The sequence below is a fragment of the Oncorhynchus masou genome, chromosome 29 (assembly GCF_036934945.1).
Source record: "Oncorhynchus masou masou isolate Uvic2021 chromosome 29, UVic_Omas_1.1, whole genome shotgun sequence".
NCBI classification, from domain to species: Eukaryota; Metazoa; Chordata; class Actinopteri; order Salmoniformes; family Salmonidae; genus Oncorhynchus; species Oncorhynchus masou.
Window position 1 is genome coordinate 31,931,079 of NC_088240.1, and position 26,244 is coordinate 31,957,322.

At 44.4% G+C, this 26,244-nt stretch overlaps 1 protein-coding gene across 1 annotated transcript in view; it reads right to left on the minus strand.

Annotated features, from left to right (window-relative positions):
• The window catches only part of LOC135519349 (DNA-binding protein SATB2-like), a 67,012-nt gene that overhangs the window by 11,808 nt on the left and 28,960 nt on the right, over window positions 1-26,244 (minus strand). The window contains 10 exon segments of the mRNA XM_064944529.1: window positions 1,112-1,306; window positions 2,712-2,864; window positions 4,001-4,087; window positions 5,002-5,214; window positions 6,214-6,621; window positions 6,624-6,796; window positions 7,118-7,168; window positions 8,188-8,290; window positions 9,780-9,903; window positions 11,151-11,277. Coding sequence (XP_064800601.1) covers window positions 1,112-1,306; window positions 2,712-2,864; window positions 4,001-4,087; window positions 5,002-5,214; window positions 6,214-6,621; window positions 6,624-6,796; window positions 7,118-7,168; window positions 8,188-8,290; window positions 9,780-9,903; window positions 11,151-11,277 — 1,634 coding nt within the window.

The window sequence follows — 26,244 nt, forward strand, 5'->3', positions numbered from 1 at the left end:
ACTACCCCTACGTTGTCACAACACAACTGATTAGCTCAAATGCATTAAGAAGGAAAGAAAGGCACACCTGTTAAATTAAATGCATTCCAGGTGACTACCTCATGAAGCTGGTTTAGAGAATGCCAAGAGCGCGCAAAGCTATCATCAAGGCAAGGGTGGCTACTTTGAAGAATCTCAAATCTCAAATATATTTTGATTTGGTTGCTATATGATTCCATATGTGTTATTTCATATGTTTGATGTCTTCACTATTATTCTACAATGTAGGAAATAGAGAAGAAAAAAAATAGAGAAAAACCTTGAATGAGTTGGTTTGTCCAAACTTTTTATGCTTTTAAAAGGCTTTTGAATGACACTTCCGGTTTTGTCGGGAAATATTGGGTTGCCCGGGAGAAAAGTGATGTATTCTGGGGATGGAACATTTGTAAAATATCGGGAAAATATTCAACCGTAGTGTGCGCACGCATGACTTCAGTTTTAATGAATAATTGCATGTGTATCCTCAGTGTATTTGGTGCAATAATGACCCTGGCTGGAGAAAGTCAATTTAATTAGCAGAGCTTGACTACTGTACATCTGTGTAGGATGCTGCATGCTTACATTTGTGTGTGTGTGTGTGTGTGTGTGTGTGTGTGTGTGTGTGTGTGTGTGTGTGTGTGTGTGTGTGTGTGTGTGTGTGTGTGTGTGTGTGTGTGTGTGTGTGTGTGTGTGTGTGTGTGTGTGTGTGTGTGTGTGTGTGTGTGTGTGTGTGTGTGTGTGTGAAAATGTTGTAGGGGGCCAGTCCCGAAGACTCATTCAATGTGTGAGAAGGTTGATATCAAAACTAAAGGAGAGTGATATTCTTGCCATTATCCATTCAAGTCTGCAATGACCATCCCTCGATCCAGCATAGCAGTAAGTTTTTTGTATTTGTATAATATTTGATTTTAGCAGCAATGATATTACAGACATATCAGACATCAAATAATGATGGATACCAAAAACATCACACACCTAAGGAGACATGTTACCCTCGAGCATACGGAGCCCATGTCCATGCGCGCGGACCATACCACTAAGGTCAGGACTCAGGTTAGGGAAATCTGATGCTACATCAGCTGGTCTCTCTCACCTGTGGTTCTTGGGGCAGGTGTAGTACAGTATGCAGCCTCTCACTGTGGTGGTGCCTGGACTCCTCTTCATACACCAGGTCTCTGTCTGTCTGGAGCAGAGTCAGGAACCTCCGGATGGTACACAGATTCTCCCACAGAGTACGGTTCTCTGGGCTAGGGTTCTCCTTCCACCGCAGCAACTCACACAGCCAGCCCTAAGAGAGGTAGATGGGCGCAGAGACAGGAGAAGGGAGGGGAGAAAGAGATGGGGAGTGGGGGGGAGAAGATTTGATTATCTATGCTAGACTAGGCCAGTCTTTGACACCAGCTGTTGTGTGCATCCAGCCTCCACCAGCATGCAGTGTTAATAACCTGATCAGTTCTCATCCTCCCTCTCATCCCCCATCCCCCTCTCCCTCAGCATCCCCCTCTCCCTCAGCATCCCCCTCTCCCTCAGCATCCCTCTCTCCTCTCCTCTCTGGGCCAGCTGCAGCAGATGGGTGCAGTGAGCCATGACCCCCAGCCCAACTCTGCCCAGCCACCCCCGGACCCCTGAACCTGGGAGACACAGCTTGATCAATGCACACACACACACACACACACACACACACACACACACACACACACACACACACACACACACACACACACACACACACACACACACACACACACACACACACACAGGTAATATTCTCTCACAAACACGCACGCAAACAGTGTCCTCACTGTAGATATCCATTCCCACAACACCATGTCTTCATGTGCTCTAAACAATTTGTGCGTTTGTTGAAGGAGTCTGTGTGTGTGTGTGGGGGGGGGGTATCATATGTCTGAATCAGTTCTTCCCCAGGTTGGTATTTGGCTTATCTGTCTGGTATTGTTTATCTACTACTGTGGAGACACACTGACTGTCTGATATAACAGCCTGGGGAAGAGGGTTATCAACTCTGCTCCATCCGCAACCCACATCACGAGGACAGGAGAAACTGCCCCTAAGCACTGACAGGGGCCACATATGTTTGCATTCCCTTAACGATTAAGGTTAGGATTGGGAGTTGGGTACAATAGGTTAGGATTGGGAGTTGGGCACAATAGGTTAGGATTGGGAGTTGGGTACAATAGGTTAGGATTGGGAGTTGGGTACAATAGGTTAGGATTGGGAGTTGGGTACAATAGGTTAGGATTGGGAGTTGGGCACAATGGATTAGGATTGGGAGTTGGGCACAATAGGTTAGGATTGGGAGTTGGGTATAAAAGGTTAGGATTGGGAGTTGGGTACAATAGGTTAGGATTGGGAGTTGGGTATAAAAGGTTAGGATTGGGAGTTGGGTACAATAGGTTAGGATTGGGAGTTGGGTACAATAGATTAGGATTGGGAGTTTTGTACAATAGATTAGGATTGGGAGTTGGGTACAATAGGTTAGGATTGGGAGTTGGGTACAATAGGTTAGGATTGGGAGTTGGGTACAATAGGTTAGGATTGGGAGTTGGGCACAATAGGTTAGGATTGGGAGTTGGGCACAATAGGTTAGGATTGGGAGTTGGGCACAATAGGTTAGGAAAGCTGTAGCAGGATAGGGACAATGTCATGGGTCATGGGTGAAACAGGCCACTCACCTGGCTCTTGTTGGCAGCCACCTTGGCGAACAGCGCCTGAGACACCTTCGCCCTCTTCATCTCCTGCTGGATCTCATCATAGATACCTGACGTGATGTTGACCAGAGACTCCAGCTTCAGGGGCAGGTCTGGGTTGAGGCATGGCAGCTTGGGCTGAGGGAGGATAGGTAGGAGGGACCAGGGAGAGGCGGTCCATAGAGAAAGAACCAGTTATTAAAACAGGAAGTTGTACCAGAGTTTGCCTGAATGGGTAACACTGCCAAATCTAGTTCACATGTTGTCCCTGCGCCAACGACCAAAGTTTAGGTTTCAAGTAAGAATGACAGGTAATCAGTTGACGATCAGTCAAAGATTTTCTTCTTTTAAACAAACATTAGACTCATAGACGTGCATGTTCCGACATGGAGAATGTTTACAGATTAAAAATCATTAAGCCATTCTCTCTCCTCTTCTTTGTAGTTTCTGTTTGAATGACTCTGTATTGAATCTCAGTATGTTTTCTTATAAGACTTTGAGGTTATCTTTGCAGGACCAGACTAGTAATCTGGCATTCCCAAGCGTAAACGATGGCAAGATAAATTTATACAGACATAATAATGATAGTACACAAATTCGTCCCAGAATGAGTGTTTGCCCTTTGCATCAGAGAGAGATTGTTATCTGTGATGTTCCTAAAAGGCCATGTGGGGTTAGGAAGCACATCCAAATGAATTTCTCTATAGCATGTTCCTATGACAACAGGCTGTATCTTTATTGTAAACAAGACATTTTCTTGGACTTTGGGACTATTTCATTTGTTCCACATTACCATGCAAACTAAATCAATCATAGCAAGTATTTGACATACTGTACACAAACATTCCAGCCATGTCTGATCAAAAGGAATTCTGTGTGAGGTACATTCTGTGAACAAGCCAAAAAGGGATTGTTGATGAATACACGGCTCACAGAGGCGCAAGTAGTACTGTATTGCGAGACATAAAAGTATTGTAGATGAGTGAACTGAGACATAAAAGTATTGTAGATGAGTGAACTGAGACATAAAAGTATTGTAGATGGGTGAACTGAGACATAAAAGTATTGTAGATGAGTGAACTAAGACATAAAAGTATTGTAGATGGGTGAACTGAGACATAAAAGTATTGTAGATGAGTGAACTGAGACATAAAAGTATTGTAGATGGGTGAACTGAGACATAAAAGTATTGTAGATGGGTGAACTGAGACATAAAAGTATTGTAGATGAGTGAACTGAGACATAAAAGTATTGTAGATGGGTGAACTGCTCACCGAGTTGGAGATTTTAGTCTTATTCTTCCAGATAGAAGCCCAGGCGTCAGGAGTGAGCTGTTCGTCCAGACCTCTCTCCCACACCTTCTGCATGAGGTGGCATGGGACATGGTTAGTGGTGTTCGGTCTAAATACGTCCTGTCAAACATTTCAATTGTTACCATCTCGTCATCTAACATCACACGCACAAAACATAGAGACACAATCAATGAGATGTATTTATGTGCCTTTTCTCAGCATATGGTTAGATCGGTGTCTTTAGTACTATCCCTTTTCCCAGTCTATTTTTTAACCCTGACTAGGTAGATCCCCTAGTGTGGAAGACTAATCTTTTTTTTAAATAATGTTATTTAAAAAAATAATGTAGCCTCTTTTTCTCCCCAATTTCATGGTATCCAATTGGTAGTTAAAGTCTTGTCTCATCGCTGCAACTCCCGTACGGACTCGGGAGAGGCGATGGTCGAGAGCCGTGCGTCCTCCGAAACACAACTCAACCAAGCCGCACTGCTTCTTGACATAATGCCCATTTAACCCGGAAGCCAGCCGCACCAATGTGTCGGAGGAAACACAGTACACCTGGCGACCGTGTCACCGTGCACTGCGCCCGGCTCGCCACAGCAGTCACTAGTCGCTACCATCCCATAACCTGGACGACGCTGGGCCAATTGTGCGCCGCCCCATGGGTCTCCCAGTTGCGGCCGTCTGTGACAGAGCCTGGACTCGGACCCAGAATCTCTAGTGGCACAGCTGGCACTGAGATGCAGAGCCTTAGAGCACTGAGATGCAGAACCTTAGACCACTGAGATGCAGAACCACAGACACCAACCAAACCAACTGCCAGACAGAAACTAAAACATACAGACAATATAAACCATCAACAAGGCACAAAGACAGACAAGACACACCACAGTCAACCAGACACACACAGGCCCTGCTGTAGAGGAGCTTGGTGGAGAATGTCTATGGTAGTTTTGGAGGGCGGTGGGTGGTGGGCGGGGTACCTGTGAGAGGCGGGGGCCCCCGGGGCTGGAGCTAGGGGTAGGGGGCAGGCCGACAGGGGGGTTCATGCTGCGCTCACGCTCCTCCTGGTAAATACGGTCTCTCTCCCCCTCAGGGAGGTTGAGGAAGTTCTGCATGGCTTTGAGGTTGACCAGCAGGGACTGAGAGGCAGAGCGAGGGTCCTCCTCCTTCCGCAGGATCTCCGACAGCAGGCCCTGGTGCACACACACACACACACATGCACACACGCCGCAAACGTATACATTTAGAATGAGTGGTTGCACACACACGCACTGTACGCACTCGCTCGTACACCCATGTGCATGCATGCACGCACAACACACACATGCACACTTCACCTGCCCTAAACCCTTCATGTGAGCTCCATATTGGCTCTAATGGGGCGTGACTGTGTGTGAATGCAGCAGGTGTGTGTACTGCTGGGAGGGCGGAGAAAGAGACTGAACTGGAGCGGGGAAACACAGCAAGCTGTGGCATCAGCTTACCTCACTCATAACACTCAGAGATTACATTGAAACTGGCTGAAACCCCCGAGGAGAAACCAAATCATAGAAATATTACTGCTGACTTATCTCAAAGTCATCCCAATATTCCAAATCGTTTTGTAAATGGGACATCAGCATTGACATTACGTTATTCTATCCTCTCATCCTGTCTTCAGTCCTTTACCCCTGCCCTGCACTGCACTATGTGTGGCTACATACTTGGTGGGTTTCCTGCCCTTTATTCTGCTGAAGGCCATCCATGTATGGTTACCTGTGTTCTGTTACCCATGTCACCTGTGTTATATGGTTACCTGTGTTCTGTTACCTATGTCACAAGGGTTATATGGTTACCTGTGTTCTGTTACCTATGTCACCTGTGTTATATGGTTACCTGTGTTATGTTACCTATGTCACCTGTGTTATATGCTTACCTGTGTTCTGTTACCTATGTCACCTGTGTTATAAGGTTACCTGTGTTCTGTTACCTATGTCACCTGTGTTATATGGTTACCTGTGTTATGTTACCTATGTCACATGTGTTATATGGTTACCTGTGTTATGTTACCTATGTCACCTGTGTTATATGGTTACCTGTGTTCTGTTACCTATGTCACCTGTGTTATATGGTTACCTGTGTTCTGTTACCTATGTCACCAGCATTCTATGGTTCAATGTATTCTGTTAACTGTGTTCTGTTAGTCTGGTTACCTGTGTTCTGTTGAAGGCCACGCGAGCGAACACAGCCTGTGAGACGCTGGCTCTTTTCAGTTCGTCCCTGACGTGCTGGTAGATATCAGTGGAGACTTCCGCAGCAGACGGGTTGTTCCCGGGGTCCCCAGGGCCCCCTGCCTTGGAGGGTCGAGGGATGGGAGGGTGGTTGAGGAACTGCTGGTTGAGGGCCTGTGGGTGCTGGTGGGCTAGCAGGCGGTTAACAGCGAGCTGCTGGTTGATGAGGTGAGCCATGGCTAGCTGCTGTCGGACAAGCTGAGGGCTAAGCTGGGGGGAGAGAAGCCCGCCTGGGCCAAGGAGAGGCTGAAGGGAGGCTGGAGGGCCGGGAGGGGGGATCTGGCCACGCAGAGGGGGGCTGTGGTGGAGCTGGCCGTGGGGCGAGGGGGGTGTTGTTGTTGGGGTTGTTGTTGGGGGGGTTGGGAGGGGTTGTGGGGGTCTCCAGATCCACCCTTGAGGAGGGTACCTCCACCCCCTCCAAGGTGGCTGAGCTGGGCCAGGCTGGCCAGGTGGGGAGGGGGACGATGGCCCATGACACAGAAGTCTGCCAGGCTGTCTCTCTCCACTGGGGAAGGAAAAGGAAGAAAGGAAGGAAGGGAGGGAGGGAGGGAGGGAGGGAGGGAGGGAGGGAGGGAGGGAGGGAGGGAGGGAGGGAGGGGGAGGGAGGGAGGGAGGGAGGGAGGAGGGAGGGAGGAAGGAAGGAAGGAAGGAAGGAAGGAAGGAAGGAAGGAAGGAAGGAAGGAAGGAAGGAAGGAAGGAAGGAAGGAAGGAAGGAAGGAAGGAAGGAAGGAAGGAAGGAAGGAGAGATGAGTGTGATGCTGGTCTAACATAGTGGGCCACATTCTAACTTCAATCATAGAAACAGTACAAACAGTGAATTTCTCACCTTTGATTTCTGAATTATCTCTTCCTGGCCACATCTTCTCCAGATAATCTCCTAGGAAATGAGAGAAATAGAGTGAGAGATGCAACACTTAACAACACAAACACCTACTGTACACACATTCCTCTCCTCTACACCTATGTGCACTTCTCGACTATGACTGACAGGACAGCCAGTCAATGGGTGATCACCATTACTCACTGCGTCCACATCTGGAGGCTAGTGAACGTACAGCATGTGTTTTTCCCTGCCAGGCAGAGACCAGAACTAATAGTGGAGTGGCTGTGTAACCCAACACTGCATCAACTCACTCTGTCAGACAACCGCTGCCTCCCTCCACATCACTTTATTCTCCTCTGGTCTCTCTGTGACTCTGTGTTTGTGGTTTAGGCTTTGCTTTGATCTGTCCGGCAGGGTAATTATAGAGCTATGGGGGAGTGTGTGTGCTTGTGTGTATGTGTGCGTACACATGTATGTGTGTGTGGGATTGGGGACAAGGGGGCTGGAGAGTAGGGGAGAAATTGTCCCATGCAGGCGTTGTGTGCTGGATGGGCGGATGGAGAGACAAACAGACAGACAGGCTGAGGAGGGGTCAGTGGTCTGTGTGTGACTGTCTGTGAGGCAGGCCTGTGTTGTACTGTAGAACCCCCTGTGGTTGTGGTTACACTGGACAGATCAGCTGGTTCTAATAAAGAAGAGTCAGTGCTCCCTGTGTGAAGGAGATGCCAGTTAACAGGCGACTATAGATTTCCTATATTATCTTCTCTTCCTCCCTCTTTCAGATGGCAGCCAGGGGTCAGGACAGGACTGGGAATGGCCATTGGCCGCTAATAGGCTGTCACTCAAGTGGCTTGGCCAATCCAGTACATAGTAATCATTGGCTAAGGTATAGGTTAGAGAAGGACAGAAGACAGTTAGTAAAGTGGTTGTGAGACGGTTCGGGCTCCAAAGTGGTGCAGACACTGAGAATTGGTCCAAGACACTGAGAATTGGTCCAAGACACTGAGAATTGGTCCAAGACACTGAGAATTGGTCCATGCTAGTTGGGAGTTCCCAGAGGTCACAATTCTCACCTTTGATTTTCTTGTACTTCTTGTACCAGCGCCCAAATTCCTGGCATTTGGCAGTGGAGACATTGGCATAGTAGGAGCTGTTTACTATTGAGGAAATCATACTCTGTAGAGAGAGAGAAGGAGAGAGAAGGGGAGAGAGAGAAGGAGAGAGATGTTTAATTGGCGATCAATTTGAATGCTCGCTCACTTGCACACACAAACACACACATACACAAACTATCATTGAAAAAGATATACATATATCACCAGGGGAAGCCACCCATTGAAATCTAGCCCATCACCATAGCAGCACACATGGATGCAATTGACGCAGGGATCAACACCCACACATTGAGCTCCATTTAAACACAGCATGCACAGATACATAAATAACACACACACATAAAGTCATTTGGGGAATTTTAGGTTTCTACATTGTGTAATAAGCATGGTCTCCTATCGAGATGAATTACATTGAAAATTGTACACTGTCTCTTTAAGAGTGTCAGCGATGTTCTGAGAGATGGCGTGTGAATCTGTCATTCATTCATTGCTATGATGATTGATCTTCTGAAGAAGCTATGTCTTTTCCATTCTTTCTGTGCCCCCTAATGTTCAGATATACTGGTAAAGTTACCAGGTTGTTAACTAGCTAGCTAACGAGGTAACATGACTTAACAAAGTGTTAATGGCCTGCGTCATGGTTTATGAATATAAAATGCGGCCCGCCAATGGAGATGCATAAAGCTGCAGCGCCTTAGAAGGAAAGAAACGTAGTGCAGGTAATGGGTCGCAACGTTTGAACAAGTAGGTTCTCTTAGTTATGGTGCGACCATCACTGTCACAAATCGGCGCTCACTTTTTCTCCAGGGATCTGAGAATCAATGGTACCGCGAAGCCTAATCATTACAATTACTATAGGGCAGAGTTTTGTCTATGCACAGCAATACACTGAGTGTACAAAACATTAGGAACACCTGCTCTTTCCATGACATCGACTGACCAGGTGAATCCACGTGAAGGCTATGATCCCTTATTGATGCCACTTGTTAAATCCACTTCAATCAGTTTTCATGAAAGGGAGGAGACAGGTTACAGAACTATTTTTAAGCCTTGAGACAATTGAGACATGGATTGTGTATGTGTGCCATTCAAAGGATGAATGGGCAAGACAAAAGATTTAAGTGCTTTTCAACGGATATGGTAGTAGGTACCAGGCGTATCGGTTTGAGTGTGTCAAGAACTGCCACGCTGCCTGATTTTTTTACCCTCAACAATTTCCCATGTACATCAAGAATGGTCCACCACCCAAAGACATCCAGCCAACTTGACACAACTGTGGGAAGCATTGGAGTCAACATTGGCCAGCATCCCTGTGGAACGCTTTCGACACCTTGTAGAGTCCATGCCCTGATGAATTGAGGCTGTTCTGAGGGCAAAAGGGGGTGCAACTCAATATTAGGAAGGTGTTCCTAATGTTTTGTGCACTCAGTGTATATTCAGGAGCATATGCGACCAAAATTGTCACATTTTAGATCCCTGATTATGAGACAATTGAGCAGATCAGGGTAGTATTGGAGTGTTGTGGAGGTTTGATAGGGGTGCAGTATCACCTGTGAGAGGGGGCACTCCTTGGCCAGTGTGCTTTGGTTCATCTCCTTGAGAAGCTCCTTGAGGGCGTTCCTCACCGTGGCGTGGTTCCACTGCTCTGACGGAAGGTCCTCCAGCTTGGCAAAGCTACAGAACCATAAAAAAAAAAAGTCAGTCACTTCCTATTTCCTGTCCTGGGGCTGGTTGCACGTAGCCTGGTTAATCTATACTGAATGCTGTTTTCAGTCTGATTTAACAAGGTTAGGTTGCACCAGCCTTGTGTAAGTTCATCACTGCATCATAGTGACTGAATTCTTGAAGTCAGAACTATTTAGTCAATAACTAGGGAATTGGTCTATACTGTCCTATCCAGATATTGTACTATTCCACAAACCACCTATTTATTTGCCTCAACTCACATCAGTCGCTAAGGGCAATACCAAAGATTTTTATAACTAACCCAAGATAGACCACAGTCTGTTGTTTCCAATGGGAGCAAATTAATTATAGTGGGCAGATCCAAGCACGAGCTAGCGAGATCCTATTGGCACGTTCTAGCATGTTAGAGAACATCTTCTCTGTGAAGTGAGAGTGTGCAATAACTCAATTCGCCTTTGCACTCCTTCTAAACAAAGCCATTTAGAAAAAAGGTTTGGGGAACAGAAGACAATATTGAGATCAAATGTTTCTTTGATGAGAATTTTTGCAGAATGTCGGCCAAAATCCATCTTCTCCCACTGCCGGCCAATGGGCTTCCTCTCATCACCATGGCAATACTATACATGTCAGGCAATACCATCATCATGGAGACAGATGTAAACAAAGCTGGATAGTATGCGACAACACAATAAGGACCACATTCCAATCATCTGGAGTCTATCCATCTCTGTTTATCTGGCTATCAGGGCCATGTTCACTGATTCTTTGGAAAAGTGCAAGTTACTGACATGAAAGCACTCTTGGAGAAAAATGCAGATAATAAATCAATCTCTGATGTTGGGATCTGGGCTAGCTGGCTCCTTGGATCGTTCCCAATTTAGATTTTAAACCTAATACTCCACAACAGTAAACTGTTGAACTACAGAGGCCTATAGTGAAAATGTAGAAAATGCCAAGATGACATCAGTCACCCAAAGGAACTCTGTCTGATTTAATAATGTTGAAATACTCCAACATTATTCCAACAGTTGGAATGTTGTAGTATCTCCAAAATCAATCTAAACAGTGGAAATACAAAGCCTTTCAATAAATTCTGTCACTGTAAGTTTATAGTCTGTGTAGCTAAAGCTATATTTGCCCACCACATTTTCCTCCTCACCCCTCAACAGCAATTAACAAATGCGCGCACACACACATACACACGTGCGCGCACACACACACACACACACACACACCTCTGTAGCTGAATGCGGAGGGTGACCATGTGATAGACATCCAGCAACATATCAGCCACCGTGGCTTCAGGAGCATCTGATAGGAAGTGGATGGGCAGAGGGTTCCAATGACCCACCTTGATGATGCCTGAGAGAGAGAGCGAGAGATAGCGAGAGAGAGAGATAGCGAGAGAGAGAGAGATAGCGAGAGAGAGCAAGGGAGAGAGAGAGAGAGAGAGAGAGAGAGAGAGAGAGAGAGAGAGAGAGAGAAAGAGAGAGAGAGAGAGAGAGAGAGAGAGATGATTAGTGAGACACAAATAATATCAGCTCACCCCGCTCAAAATACACACACAGTAATAGGGAGAGGTAAACTTAATTAACCCCCAACATCATTATATTGTTCCATGACATCATCACCACAGTACTTAACCCCTGGTAACACTGCCCAGAATAAAACCTCCATGAAATAGAGAGGATCAGAGAATATGTGCATGTGTGCGTGTGTGCGTGGGCAGTATGCACCTACAGAAAATATGGCTTTGCAGGGAGAACAAAGTGTTTGCAATTCGGGGGTTGCTAACAAAGTGCCAGTTGGCACATGAGTCCCTATCTGTCCGTCTTTCTGAGTGTGTGAACATGTGGGTTTGCTGTCTGTGTTTGTGTTTACGTGCCAATGGATATCTGTCCAGGTGTGTGTGTGTGTGTGTGTGTGTGTGTGTGTGTGTGTGTGTGTGTGTGTGTGTGTGTGTGTGTGTGTGTGTGTGTGTGTGTGTGTGTGTGTGTGTGTGTGTGTGTGTGTGTGTGTGTGTGTGTGTGTGTGTGTGTGTGTGAAGGTCTCTCTCTCCCAGCGGACCAGTTCCTTTGAGGCTGCACAGCAGATAGAGCCTTATCTATTAGAACCTTATCAACTATGGAAGAGACACCCAATGAGCTAGCCCCATTAACATTAACCACACACACACACACCGGGCAGAAGACGTCAACACAGCAGACAGACAAGACAAGACAGTGTATAGAAGGCTGGGGCAACACGTCAACCCACTCAGTAATACCTGCAATAAAGCAGGTCAATGGTTGTTTGATCAACCTAAATTGAACGCTGTAAAAGTGGCCCTCATTGTATGAGGGAGAGGTGGGATGGGTTGGGCAGGGTAATACGAGGTAACTATTCTATAGAACAGGTTTGTCAGGGTTGGGAGATATACCCCAACACCTGCTGCCACTAATTGAGTGGTGCAGGCTTTTGTTACAGCCCAGCCTTAAAACACTAAAAACTGCTGTATAATTCACCACTATATTGCCTCAGAGACAAAGTGTCTGATGTTGCTCATGGCTGTCATTAGTCACATTGAGAGTTGGAGCAGAGAGTAAAGAGATACATTATGTCTGTATTTCTAATGCGTTTTCCTCTCCTCACTTACCACTACACTACGGTTCCCTGTAGTTTGTGGGTGTTCTTTAGCTTTGTATGAAAGCCTTACAAATAAATGTCCATCTACAACCCACGCCAATGATCTACATACAGAGCCAATGAGTGTGGAAAAAGGAGAAGGGGAATAACTGCGTAAGATCTGGACCTCTTAGGTATAAATAACAGAACAATAACACTGTAAACATGAACACACACAGGGCCGTCCCCGAGACTCCTGCTGACTGGAGCTGTGAAAACTAAACAATGCTAATCGCATTACTATCCTCTAAATCAGAGCCAGACGGGGCCTGATAGATATCTCTCTCACACACACACACACACGCACACACGCACACACACACACACACACACACACACACACACACACACACACACACACACACACACACACACACACACACACACACACACACACACACACACACACACACACACACACACACACACACACACATATATATATTATATATATATGTGTGTGTGTGGGTGCACACAACCCAATCTAATAGTCAAACAGCTTCAGTGTCGTGCATCCAAAGAAGCAGTACTGTATTGCTTTAAAAAAAACACAGACGTGGTGGAGACAATGGGACAATGCCCAACCATAACACTGCAAAACACATTTACGTCCTATTCTTTCAACAATAGTTAGTCTCAGTTGTGCCCTGTACTAAAGATGGGTTAAGTGATCCAATCCTTCAGTCCCAGAGAGGAAGGCAAGGAACTCTGCTGTTTCTCCCACTACTAACTGTGTATCTGTGGATAGATATTTTGCCCAGATACTGAATTAGTGAGGAAAAGCTATGGAGACAGATGAAGACAATTTGTGTAGAACTGCCCTCCTTCATCCCCCTCCTCTCAGATCATTTTCCCTCTTCTCTCTCTGAGTGCTTTCTGTTTATATAGCTTGGTTAGCTTTGATTTGGGAGAGCTGATCTGCTTTCCTCATTGTGTGTCACATTGCGTAGTGGAGGGTATAGGCCGGCTGGCTAGGGGGTCAGAGGACAGTGGAGGGTATAGGCCAGCTAGCTAGGGGGCCTGAGGACAGTGGAGGGTATAGGCCGGCTAGCTAGGGGGTCAGAGGACAGTGGAGGGTATAGGCCAGCTAGCTAGGGGGCCTGAGGACAGTGGAGGGTATAGGCCAGCTAGCTAGGGGGTCGGAGGACAGTGGAGGGTATAGGCCGGCTAGCTAGGGGGTCAGAGGACAGTGGAGGGTATAGGCCAGCTAGCTAGGGGGCCTGAGGACAGTGGAGGGTATAGGCCAGCTAGCTAGGGGAACGGAGGACAGTGGAGGGTATAGGCCAGCTAGCTAGGGGGTCAGAGGACAGTGGAGGGTATAGGCCGGCTAGCTAGGGGGTCAGAGGACAGTGGAGGGTATAGGCCAGCTAGCTAGGGGGCCTGAGGACAGTGGAGGGTATAGGCCGGCTAGCTAGGGGGTCAGAGGACAGTGGAGGATATAGGCCAGCTAGCTAGGGGGCCTGAGGACAGTGGAGGGTATAGGCCAGCTAGCTAGGGGGTCGGAGGACAGTGGAGGGTATAGGCCAGCTAGCTAGGGGGCCTGAGGACAGTGGAGTTTTGCATATTTCTACCTTTGTGTACCTATTTAGGATATATCCCCATGAAGAAAATAACATTAATATTATTCATGTATGTATAGGACAGATCAGAGACCCATGACCCATGACCCTAACCTCAACCCAATGCTGTTACCGGGTGGAAATCCACTTCACTTACTGTAGTTCAACAACCAAAATATATTTAAAAAAAATTGAAGTCAAGGTGTCATGTCATAGCTGGCACCCCATTCTCTCTGCAGACATCTTTGAATCTTAATTCGGAGTGGATATTTAACAGAGTTATTGGAAAATGTGGTCACAAATAACAGGGATATTTTACCGAAATTCTGTTACCAAACTTTGCATCTGCACTGTTTTTGTCGAATGTTTGGTGTAAATTCTTAAAAGTAGTCCTTGTGTATAGAGTTGCATGGTTTGTTAAACTTTGAAATCAATGTTTTTTTGTTTGGCATGCATTTTAAAGTGCACAAGTATACATACACACGCATAGTAGTGGTGAATTCATGATTAATGAATCAGTTTTGGCCCCTTGTTATAAGGCCCCTGCTTCATGTCCATATTTTTTTTAATAGAAATCATTGTTCCCGTTTCCACATAAAAATTCCGCCTCCCAAAGACGTCCCTTCATGTGGCCAACTGGTGGCTTGGCTTGTGCCAATATGTGCCCATCCACACAAACACACACAAGCTTGTCCTCTTTCTTTCTCCTTTTTTCTCTCTCTCTCTCTCTTAAAGGCGCTGCATGGTCAATCCGCAGTCTTCATTGGCCGTGCAGCATTTATGGTGATATGGCCTCTGCAGAAGTCTAGACATTCATACTTTTTGCACTTTGCCAAGCAGCGTTGAGTTGTTATGAAGGAAGTTGTCAAAGAGGTGAGTTTGCATTTATACAAGACCTACCGCTCTCACCAACCGTCAACCAATCATGTCAATGCGAGGTATACTGAGCCTTCCCCATTGTTATAACATTTGAAAGGTGCCCAGCGATGTGGTACTGAGATCAATTTGGCCTATGCGTGCCTCCGGACGCTTCGCAATTGCGTCACACCATCCATACGCGCCTCTGACCACATTTTGGTATCAAGCATAAATTGGCTCTTACTCACAGACACACAGAAACACATATGTGCCTACACACGCACACACAGACACACACAGCGACAGAATCACACACACACACAGCGACTGAATCACACGCACACACAGACACACACAGCGACAGAATCACACACACACACACAGCGACAGAATCACACACACACACACACACACACACAGACAGACAGAGAGACAACGACAGTCAAACAGACAGACAGAGAGAGAGACACACACACTGACCTATGGAACAAGGCTTAAGCGATGCAGCAGGCTAGCTACACACGAAGGGCTCCTCATTCCAAGCTGGTTCCAGTTCTCTTACCCCCCCCTCCCCTCACTCTCCCCCCAGGGGAAACCCCACATGCATGACTCACACAGCCGTTCTACTTCATATCATCATAACCAAACCTAGTGCTCATATTCATCTGTCTATCTGGTAAGTGTTTGCATTTATTAGGGATCCCCATTAGCTCCGGCCAAGGCAGCAGCTACTGTTCCTGGGGTCCAAGCACAAAGTGGAAAATCAGTGAAGGTGAAGGAAGACATTCTGCCAATTCTGTAAGTCACCACATGTTTTATATATGACTGGAACAGGGATGTGTGGAAGAGAAGGAAGAAGTTACACCTAACCACTGATACAAGGTCAGATATTTATTTATGTGTCGAATGGTTGAGGTTAGGAGCCAGGTAATGATTCAAAGTAATCTGATCATAGATCTGTGGTTAGGGGCAATGTCTACCAAAACTGTGAGTGACAGGACTCATATTTCACAATAGGTCTAGAGTCATCTGTACATCCACTAAACAAAACCAAACTCAAAACGTTTGTCCTGTATAGCTCTCTGACCCTGTAACGTGGCAGCACAGCAACAATGTACTCTCCTCTCTGAGGCCTACAGCGTGGCTGGCCAACCGGCCACTGTTAACTGTCTGAAGCCTTAAAGTACAGGTCTGTCCCTTCCATTCTATAAAAGCCTTCAGACCCTTATAACTGAAATAAACAATATGCACCAGTTAATTACTAACTGGATCTAATTAAAGAAAGGCCGTGGTGCTGGGAGAGAATTTAAATACACCGCTGGGACACAAGTATGCAGGACACAATTCAAACAGGGAGAAAATAGCCAAGACTCTGTGTAATTTTGGTTGGTGACCGCAGAGGAAAAAATGTATAATTTAAGCCAGAAATTATTCATTTAACATAAACGCTTATTTTAAAAAACAAAAGTATTTTTGAGGAAGAGTAGGGAAGGGGGAGGGGGTCGTGTGTGTGTGTGTGTGTGTGAGTTGGTATTTTGCGTGTGTTTTTATGTCAGAGCATACAACTGTGTGGGTGTGTGTATGTGTCATCTATGCGTGCACGCAACTATCTTTTGGTTCTGTATTCATTAAACTGTGCCTGTGTGTATGTAAGTGTGTGCTTGCATGTGTGTGTGTGTGTGTGTGTGTGTGTGTGTGTGTGTGTGTGTGTGTGTGTGTGTGTGTGTGTGTGTGTGTGTGTGTGTGTGTGTGTGTGTGTGTGTGTGTGTGTGTGTGTGGGCATGAAGAGCAGATATATTATTTGTTGTCCTCCTCTACTTATTCAGTCTGACTATGTGTTGAACTGTGTGTCCGAGGAGTGTTACCGATGATGATGATGATGATGATGATGATGATGTTGTTGTCCTCCTCTATTTATTCAGCCTGACTATGTGTTGAACTGTGTCCGAGGAGTGTTACCGATGATGATGATGATGATGTTGTTGTCCTCCTCTACTTATTCAGCCTGACTATGTGTTGAACTGTGTGTCCGAGGAGTGTTACTGATGATGATGATGATGATGATGTTGACCTCCTCTACTTATTCAGCCTGACTATGTGTTGAACTGTGTGTCCGAGGAGTGTTACTGATGATGATGTTGTTGTTGCTGCTGTAGCAGTTTGTAAGGTGCTGCTGGTGACACTGGTCACTTTAATAATGTTTACATACTGTTTTACCCACATATATATACTGTATTCTAGTCAAGGTTCATCCTATATAACTACTGCTATACACACCTTTTCTATTCATATACTGTCTATACTGTCTATACACACCATCATATACTGTCCATACTGTCTATACACACCATCATATACTGTCCAAACTGTCTATACACACCATCATATACTGTCCATACTGTCTATACACACCATCAAATACTGTCCATACTGTCTATACAAACCATTATATACTGTCCATACTCTCTATCCAAACCATCATATACTGTCCATACTGTCTATACAAACCATCATATACTGTCCATACTGTCTATACAAACCATCATATACTGTCTATACAAACCATCATATACTGTCGAAACTGTCTATACAAACCATCATATGCTGTTTATACACACCATCATATACTGTCCATACTGTCTATACACACCATCATATACTGTCGAAACTGTCTATACACACCATCATATAATGTCTATACTGTCTATCCACACCATCATATACTGTCTATACACACCATCATATACTGTCTATACATCATATACTGTCTATACACACCATCATATACTGTCTATACACACCATCATATACTGTCTATACATCATATACTGTCTATACACACCATCATATACTGTCTATACACACCATCATATACTGTCTATACACACCATCATATACTGTCTATACATCATATACTGTCTATACACACCATCATATACTGTCTATACACACCATCATATACTGTCTATACATCATATACTGTCTATACACACCATCATATACTGTCTATACATCATATACTGTCTATACACACCATCATATACTGTCTATACATCATATACTGTCTATACACACCATCATATACTGTCTATACACACCATCATATACTGTCTATACACACCATCATATACTGTCTATACACACCATCACATACTGTCATTTTTTTTTTTTTTTTTTTTTTTTTTTTTTTTTTTTAACCAGGCAAGTCAGTTAAGAACTGACTTTTTAATTTTGTGGATTTGTGTGTATTGTTTTGTATTTTTAGGTATTACTGCACTGTTGGAGCTAGACGCATAAGCATTTAGCTGCACCTGTGATAACATCTGAAAAATGTGTATGCGACCAATCAAATTTGATTTGATTTGTGATGTCTGGTTTAGTCTACATGGCTTTGAACAGCCTGGATGTTTTTGGGAGGACTGTATTGATGTGGACAGGGGACCACTGTGACTGATGAGACAGACCTCCCCTGATACTTGGCATACACGGCTAGGCTACAACTACAACTACTAGCTGGTAATGACATTCTGCATAATATTGAACTGTGTGTCCGAGGAGTGTTACTGATGATGATGATGTTGACCTCCTCTACTTATTCAGCCTGACTATGTGTTGAACTGTGTGTCCGAGGAGTGTTACTGATGATGATGATGTTGACCTCCTCTACTTATTCAGCCTGACTATGTGTTGAACTGTGTGTCCGAGGAGTGTTACTGATGATGATGATGATGATGATGTTGACCTCCTCTACTTATTCAGCCTGACTATGTGTTGAACTGTGTGTCCGAGGAGTGTTACTGATGATGATGTTGTTGTTGCTGCTGTAGCAGTTTGTAAGGTGCTGCTGGTGACACTGGTCACTTTAATAATGTTTACATACTGTTTTACCCACTTTATATATATATACTGTATTCTAGTCAAGGTTCATCCTATATAACTACTACTATACACATCTTTTCTATTCATATACTGTCTATACTGTCTATACACACCATCATATACTGTCCATACTGTCTATACACACCATCATATACTGTCCATACTGTCTATACACACCATCATATACTGTCCATACTGTCTATACAAACCATCATATACTGTCCATACTGTCTATACAAACCATCATATACTGTCCATACTGTCTATACAAACCATTCTATATTGTCCATACTGTCTATACACACCATCATATACTGTCCATACTGTCTATACAAACCATCATATACTGTCCATACTGTCTATACAAACCATCATATACTGTCTATACACACCATCATATACTGTCCATACTGTCTATGCACACCATCATATACTGTCTATACACACCATCATATACTGTCTATACACACCATCATATACTGTCTATACACACCATCATATACTGTCCATACTGTCTATACACACCACCATATACTGTCTATACTGTCTATACACACCACCACATACTGTCCATACTGTCTATACACACCATCATTTTATTTTTTATTTTATTTTATTTCACCTTTATTTAACCAGGTAGGCTAGTTGAGAACAAGTTCTCATTTGCAACTGCGACCTGGCCAAGATAAAGCATAGCAGTGTGAACAGACAACACAGAGTTACACATGGAGTAAACAATAAACAAGTCAATAACACAGTAGGGAAAAAAGAGTCTATATACATTGTGTGCAAAAGGCATGAGGAGGTAGGCAAATAATTACAATTTTGCAGATTAACACTGGAGTGATAAATGATCAGATGGTCATGTACAGGTAGAGATATTGGTGTGCAAAAGAGCAGAAAAGTAAATAAATAAAAACAGTATGGGGATGAGGTAGGTAAAATTGGGTGGGCTATTTACCGATAAGACTATGTACAGCTGCAGCGATCGGTTAGCTGCTCAGATAGCAGATGTTTGAAGTTGGTGAGGGAGATAAAAGTCTCCAACTTCAGCGATTTTTGCAATTCCTTCCAGTCACAGGCAGCAGAGAACTGGAACGAAAGGCGGCCAAATGAGGTGTTGGCTTTAGGGATGATCAGTGAGATACACCTGCTGGAGCGCGTGCTACGGGTGGGTGTTGCCATCGTGACCAGTGAACTGAGATGAGGCGGAGCTTTACCTAGCATGGACTTGTAGATGACCTGGAACCAGTGGGTCTGGCGACGAATATGTAGCGAGGGCCAGCCGACTAGAGCATACAAGTCGCAGTGGTGGGTGGTATAAGGTGCTTTAGTGACAAAACGGATGGCACTGTGATAAACTGCATCCAGTTTGCTGAGGAGAGTGTTGGAAGCTATTTTGTAGATGACGTCGCCGAAGTCGAGGATCGGTAGGATAGTCAGTTTTACTAGGGTAAGTTTGGCGGCGTGAGTGAAGGAGGCTTTGTTGCGGAATAGAAAGCCGACTCCAGATTTGATTTTCGATTGGAGATGTTTGATATGAGTCTGGAAGGAGAGTTTACAGTCTAGCCAGACACCTAGGTACTTATAGATGTCCACATATTCAAGGTCGGAACCATCCAGGGCGGTGATACTAGTCAGGCGTGCGGGTGCAGGCAGCGAACGGTTGAAAAGCATGCATTTGGTTTTACTAGCGTTTAAGAGCAGTTGGAGGCCACGGAAGGAGTGTTGTATGGCATTGAAGCTTGTTTGGAGGTTAGATAGCACAGTGTCCAAGGACGGGCCGGAAGTATATAGAATGGTGTCGTCTGCGTAGAGGTGGATCAGGGAATCGCCTGCAGCAAGAGCAACATCATTGATATATACAGAGAAAAGAGTCAGCCCGAGAATTGAACCATATACTGTCCATACTGTCTATACAAACCTATACAAACCATCATATACTGTCCATACTGTCTATACAAACCATCATATACTGTCTATACAAACCATCATATACTGTCTATACTGTCTATACACACCATCATATACTGTCTATACTGTCTATACAAACCATCATATACTGTCCATATTGTCTATACAAACCATCATATACTGTCTATACTGTCTATCCACACCATCATATACTGTCTATACACACCATCATATACTGTCCATACTGTCCATACTGTCTATACAAACCATCATATACTGTCCATACTGTCTATACATCATATACTGTCTATACACACCATCATATACTGTCCATACTGTCAATACAAACCATCATATACTGTCTATACACACCATCATATACTGTCTATACATCATATACTGTCTATACACACCATCATATACTGTCATTTTTTTATTTTTTATTTATTTTTTATTTAACCAGGCAAGTCAGTTAAGAACTGACTTTTTAATTTTGTGGATTTGTGTGTATTGTTTTGTATTTTTAGGTATTACTGCACTGTTGGAGCTAGACGCATAAGCATTTAGCTGCACCTGTGATAACATCTGAAAAATGTGTATGCGACCAATCAAATTTGATTTGATTTGTGATGTCTGGCTTAGTCTACATGGCTTTGAACAGCCTGGATGTTTTTGGGAGGACTGTGACTGATGAGACAGACCTCCCCTGATACTTGGCATACACGGCTAGGCTACAACTACAACTACTAGCTGGTAATGACATTCTGCATAATATGGCAAATGCTTTACTGCCCAGGCCAGTTAAGACCCTTTTCTTAAGTGATTTAATAGGGACAATATACACTGAGTGTACAAAACATTAGGAACACATGCCCTTTCCATGACATAGACTGACCAGGTGAATCCAACTGAAAGCTATGATCCCTTAATGATGTCACATGTTAAATCCTCTTCAATCAGTATAGCGCCTTGAGACAATAGAGACATGGATTGTGTATGTGTGCCATTTAGAGAGTGAATTGGCAAGACAAACGATTGAAGTGCCTTTGAACATGGTAGGTGCTAAGGTGCACCAGTTTGAGTGTGTTAAGAACTGCAACACTGATGGGTTTATTCTGCTCAACGCTTTCCCATGTGTATCAAAAATGGTCCACCAGCCACTGTGGGAAGCATTGGAGTCAACATTGGCCAGCATCCCTGTGGAATGCTTTCGACAACTTGTGGTCCATGTCCTGACAAATTGAGGCTGTGCTGAGGGCTGAAGGGGTGCAACTCAATATTAGGAAGGTGTTCTTTTTGTACACTCAGTGTATATGTAAAATCTTAGCTGTAATTCTCAGTAATAGTCTGATTATTGATTGTTGTTGTTAAAACTACGACACGAAAAATATATCAACAGACTAATAAAATAGTTTAATTCTGTCTATTTGCCTACAGTATCTATTATCTAAACAATTCAAAGAATATCATAAAATGTAAAATACCTCCCTTTGACCAACTGTGGCTTTGGGCAGAGACGGTACTCACGTTCACCTCAGTGCCTTCAGACAATAAATACAGTAAAAATATAGTTTGAATAGAAAATAAAAGTAATTGCTTACTGTTAGTAAAATGGCCTTATTCAGGGCTGAACAACTCGCAACCCTCTGAACAAGCTGAAGAATGTCTTTAGGATTGTCAGAGTCATAATAAACAATTCAAAGAATATCATAAAATGTACGTTATGCACCAAAAATGGCTGGGGGTTGGTGAAGTTGGAGAATTTTGAACCCCTGAAACAGCTTTTTCCTGCAATCTAGAGCCATAATCCATATGCTTACATCTGTGTAAAAAAATATGTACAGTATATCTAAGCATACCTCTTGACCTGTCTGTATCCTCCTAATGGGTGGTTATTTTTATAAACTAAATACTCTTCTCTGCTAAAATCTGTGTAATAGATTGAAAGGAATGTGAGTCTTATTCAGTACATTTAGTTTAAAAAATAATAGTAATCTGTACATGTAAGTAGGGGTAAAGTGACTATGCATAGATAATAAACAGCAAGGGGGAGGTTAATGTAAATAGTTTGGGTGGCCATTTAATTAATTGTTCAGCAGTCTTATGGCTTGGGGTTAGAAGATGTTAAGGAGCATTTTGGTCCCGTTTGCCATGCGGTAGCAGAGAGAACAGTCTATGACTTGGGTGACTGGAGTCTTTGACAATTTCTGGGACCTCCCTCTGTTACCCCCTAGTATATAGGTCCTGGATGGCAGGAAGCTTGGCCCCAGTGATGTACTGGGCCGTACGCACTACCCTCTGTAGCACTCTACAGTCAGATGCCGAGCAGTTGCCATACCAGGCGATTATGCAACCGGTCAGCTGTAGAACTTTGAGGATCTGGGGATTCATGCCAAATCTTTCCAGTCTCCTGAGGGGGAAAAGGTGTTGTTATGCCCTCTTCACAACTGTCTTGGTATGTTTGGACCGTGATAATTCGTTGGTGATGTGGACACCAAGGAACTTGAAACTCTTGACATGCTCCACTACAGCCCCGTCGATGTTAATTGGGGCCTGTTCTACCGCCCTGCATTTTCCTGATCAGCTCCTTTGTCTTGCTCACATTGAGAGAGATGTTCCTCACTACAGGCTGTCTCATCGTTGTCGGTGATCAGGCCTAACACTGTTTTGTCGTCAGCAAACTTAATGATGGTGTTGGAGTCGTTCTTGGCCACGCAGTCGTGGGTGAACAGGGAGTTAAAGAGGGGACTAAGCACACACCCCTGAGGGGCCCAAGTTTTGAGGATCAGCGTGGCACATGTGTTGTTGCCACCCTTACCACCTGGGGGGTGGCCCGTCAGGAAGTCCAGGATCCAGATGCAGAGGGAGGTGTTTAGTCCCAGTATCCTTAGCTTAGTGATGAGATTTGTGGGCACTGTGGTGTTGAACGCTGAGCTGTATGAACAGCATTCTTACATAGGTGTTCCTTTTGCCCAGGTGGGAAAGGGCAGTGTGGAGTGCAATTGAGATTGCGTCATCTGTGGATCTGTTGGGGCGGTATGCAAATTGGAGTGGGTCTAGGGTTCCCGGGATGATGGTTTTGATGTGAGCCATGACCAGCCTTTCAAAGCATTTCATGGCTACCAACGTCAGTGCTAAAAAGCGGTAATAATTTAGGCAGGTTACCTTCGCTTCCTTGGGCACAGGGACTATGGTGGCCTGCTTGAAACATGTAGGTATTACAGACTCGGTCAGGGAGAAGTTGAAAATGTCAGTGAAGACACTTGCCAGTTGGCCCGCGCATGCTTTGAGTACACGTCCTGGTAATCCGTCTGGCCCCCCGGCCTTGTGACTGTTGACCTGTTTAAAGGTCTTGCTCACCTCGGCGACGGAGAGTGTGATCACACAGTCGTCCGGAAAAGCTGGTGCTCTCATACATGCTTCATTGTTGCTTGCCTCTAAGCGATCATAAAAGGGCATTTAGCTCATCTGGTAGCTAGCTATTCTAATTTGACTGATAGCTTGAAATGGCTTTTTGGTAGCTAGTTATGAGGTTAGGCATTTAGGAACCTATCTGGGCTAGATAAATACCAACTTCATACAATTGCTTGGTGGCTAGTAGTATTATGAGAAACAACAACAACATTATCATTAAAAAAGGACAAATCTGAGGGGCACTTGCCCCTGTGCCCCCCTTGGGCATGACGCCTCTGATAATGAATGTTGTATTTTCAGCCCAAGATGAGTCATGTAGGGGACAGTAAGAACGTAGGGGTACAGAGTACAGAGTCTGTGGTTCAGGTGGTATGTCAGAATAAAGCAGAGAGAAGAGAAAATAAGAGAAGAAGAGTTCATGTAGAGCATACGGGTACGGTGGGTACAGAGTACAGTGCAGTACAGTGTGTTTCAGGTAGTTTGGCAGAGAGGAAAGTGACGGAAAGCAAAGAAGAAAGGAGTTCATTCAGACAGTGATAAGGGTTGTTGACCTTGAGCCAGTAAACAGGGATTACCTGTGCAGTGCCAGTCTATCTGTTATGATGTGTGGGTGTACTGTATGAAGTGAGGTCTCTCACGTGCATCACACGACATGAGATTTGTTGGTTCAAACTATAAATGACATGATACTTCAAATCAGAGCCTCTCCAGATGACACATTACTTGTCTGGTGAAAAAAGCTGGCGCCATGACAGTGATCATTTTAATGACTTATTTTGTTGGATAGCAATTATACTGCAATAAATACTACATACCAGCAACACAACAAAAAGTTGGTATTTTTCTGACACACAGGGGCGGCAGTTCAGTTATTGCCTACCGCCATGAATAGCCCCTAAGAATCAAATGAACAAAAGGATAGAGTAATATGGGGTGTCTTCATACACGCCATTATTCACACACCATTATTCACACGCCATTATTCACACGCCATTATTCACACGCCATTATTCACACGCCATTATTCACGCGCCATTATTCACACACCATTATTCACACGCCATTATTCACACACCATTATTCACACGTCATTATTCACACACCATTATTCACACGCCATTATTCACACGCCATTATTCACACGCCATTATTCACACGCCATTATTAACACGCCATTATTCACACGCCATTATTCACACGCCATTATTCACACGCCATTATTCACACACCATTATTCACACACCATTTCAGGTTAAGTCAATGTATCTCAGTTGACTGGTTGTGTCTATTGTTACCATATATCAACGTGAAGCAACTCCCTGCAGTTAGAATGTGCTGCATACTTTAGTGAACACAAGTAAACATCACTGTCCTCCTGGAGATGACAAACATGTGTGCAACAATAAATTCCACCATTATTATGTTCCTCCCCTAGACCTCTCACACATAAACATTCCCACACATACACAACGCACACAATAAAGCATGTGCATGTACTTAGATACATTTAGTCACACACATAGTCTTTTTGCCTCTTGGAGGAACTAGACTCATTATTTTTCAACTCTTTGTTCTGTGTTTAATGAGTTTCTCAGACTGTCTGTTCTTTAGTTGTGTTTTTCAAACATTCTTTACTTAGTCCTACCCTGAGAGCACAAAACACCATAACAGTCAGTGTATCGTCTGACTAGTGTCCCTCACAGTCAATTATTGCTGTGTGCTCTATAACTCTTTGTGTAGCTGGCCTTGTCCTAGATCGGTGTGTGAACTGGTCCTAGATCAGTTGGAATACAGCAGTGCCAAAGCTGGAACTCAGTACCAGTTCATCCATTTAGAGCTGGTCTGTTGCGTTTACTGATCATAAATCAGTTGAAAATACACCATGTTCCAAGGTGATGACTTTAAGTGTAAAGTAAGCCTACAGTATGGGACTGCCGTTGTGCATTGCCAGATTGCAGTGGCGCTAACTCTGTACCAGGTATGTGTATGTGGGAGAACTGTTTGCATTTTCAGCTGTATTGCTAACTGGCCCTAGATCAGT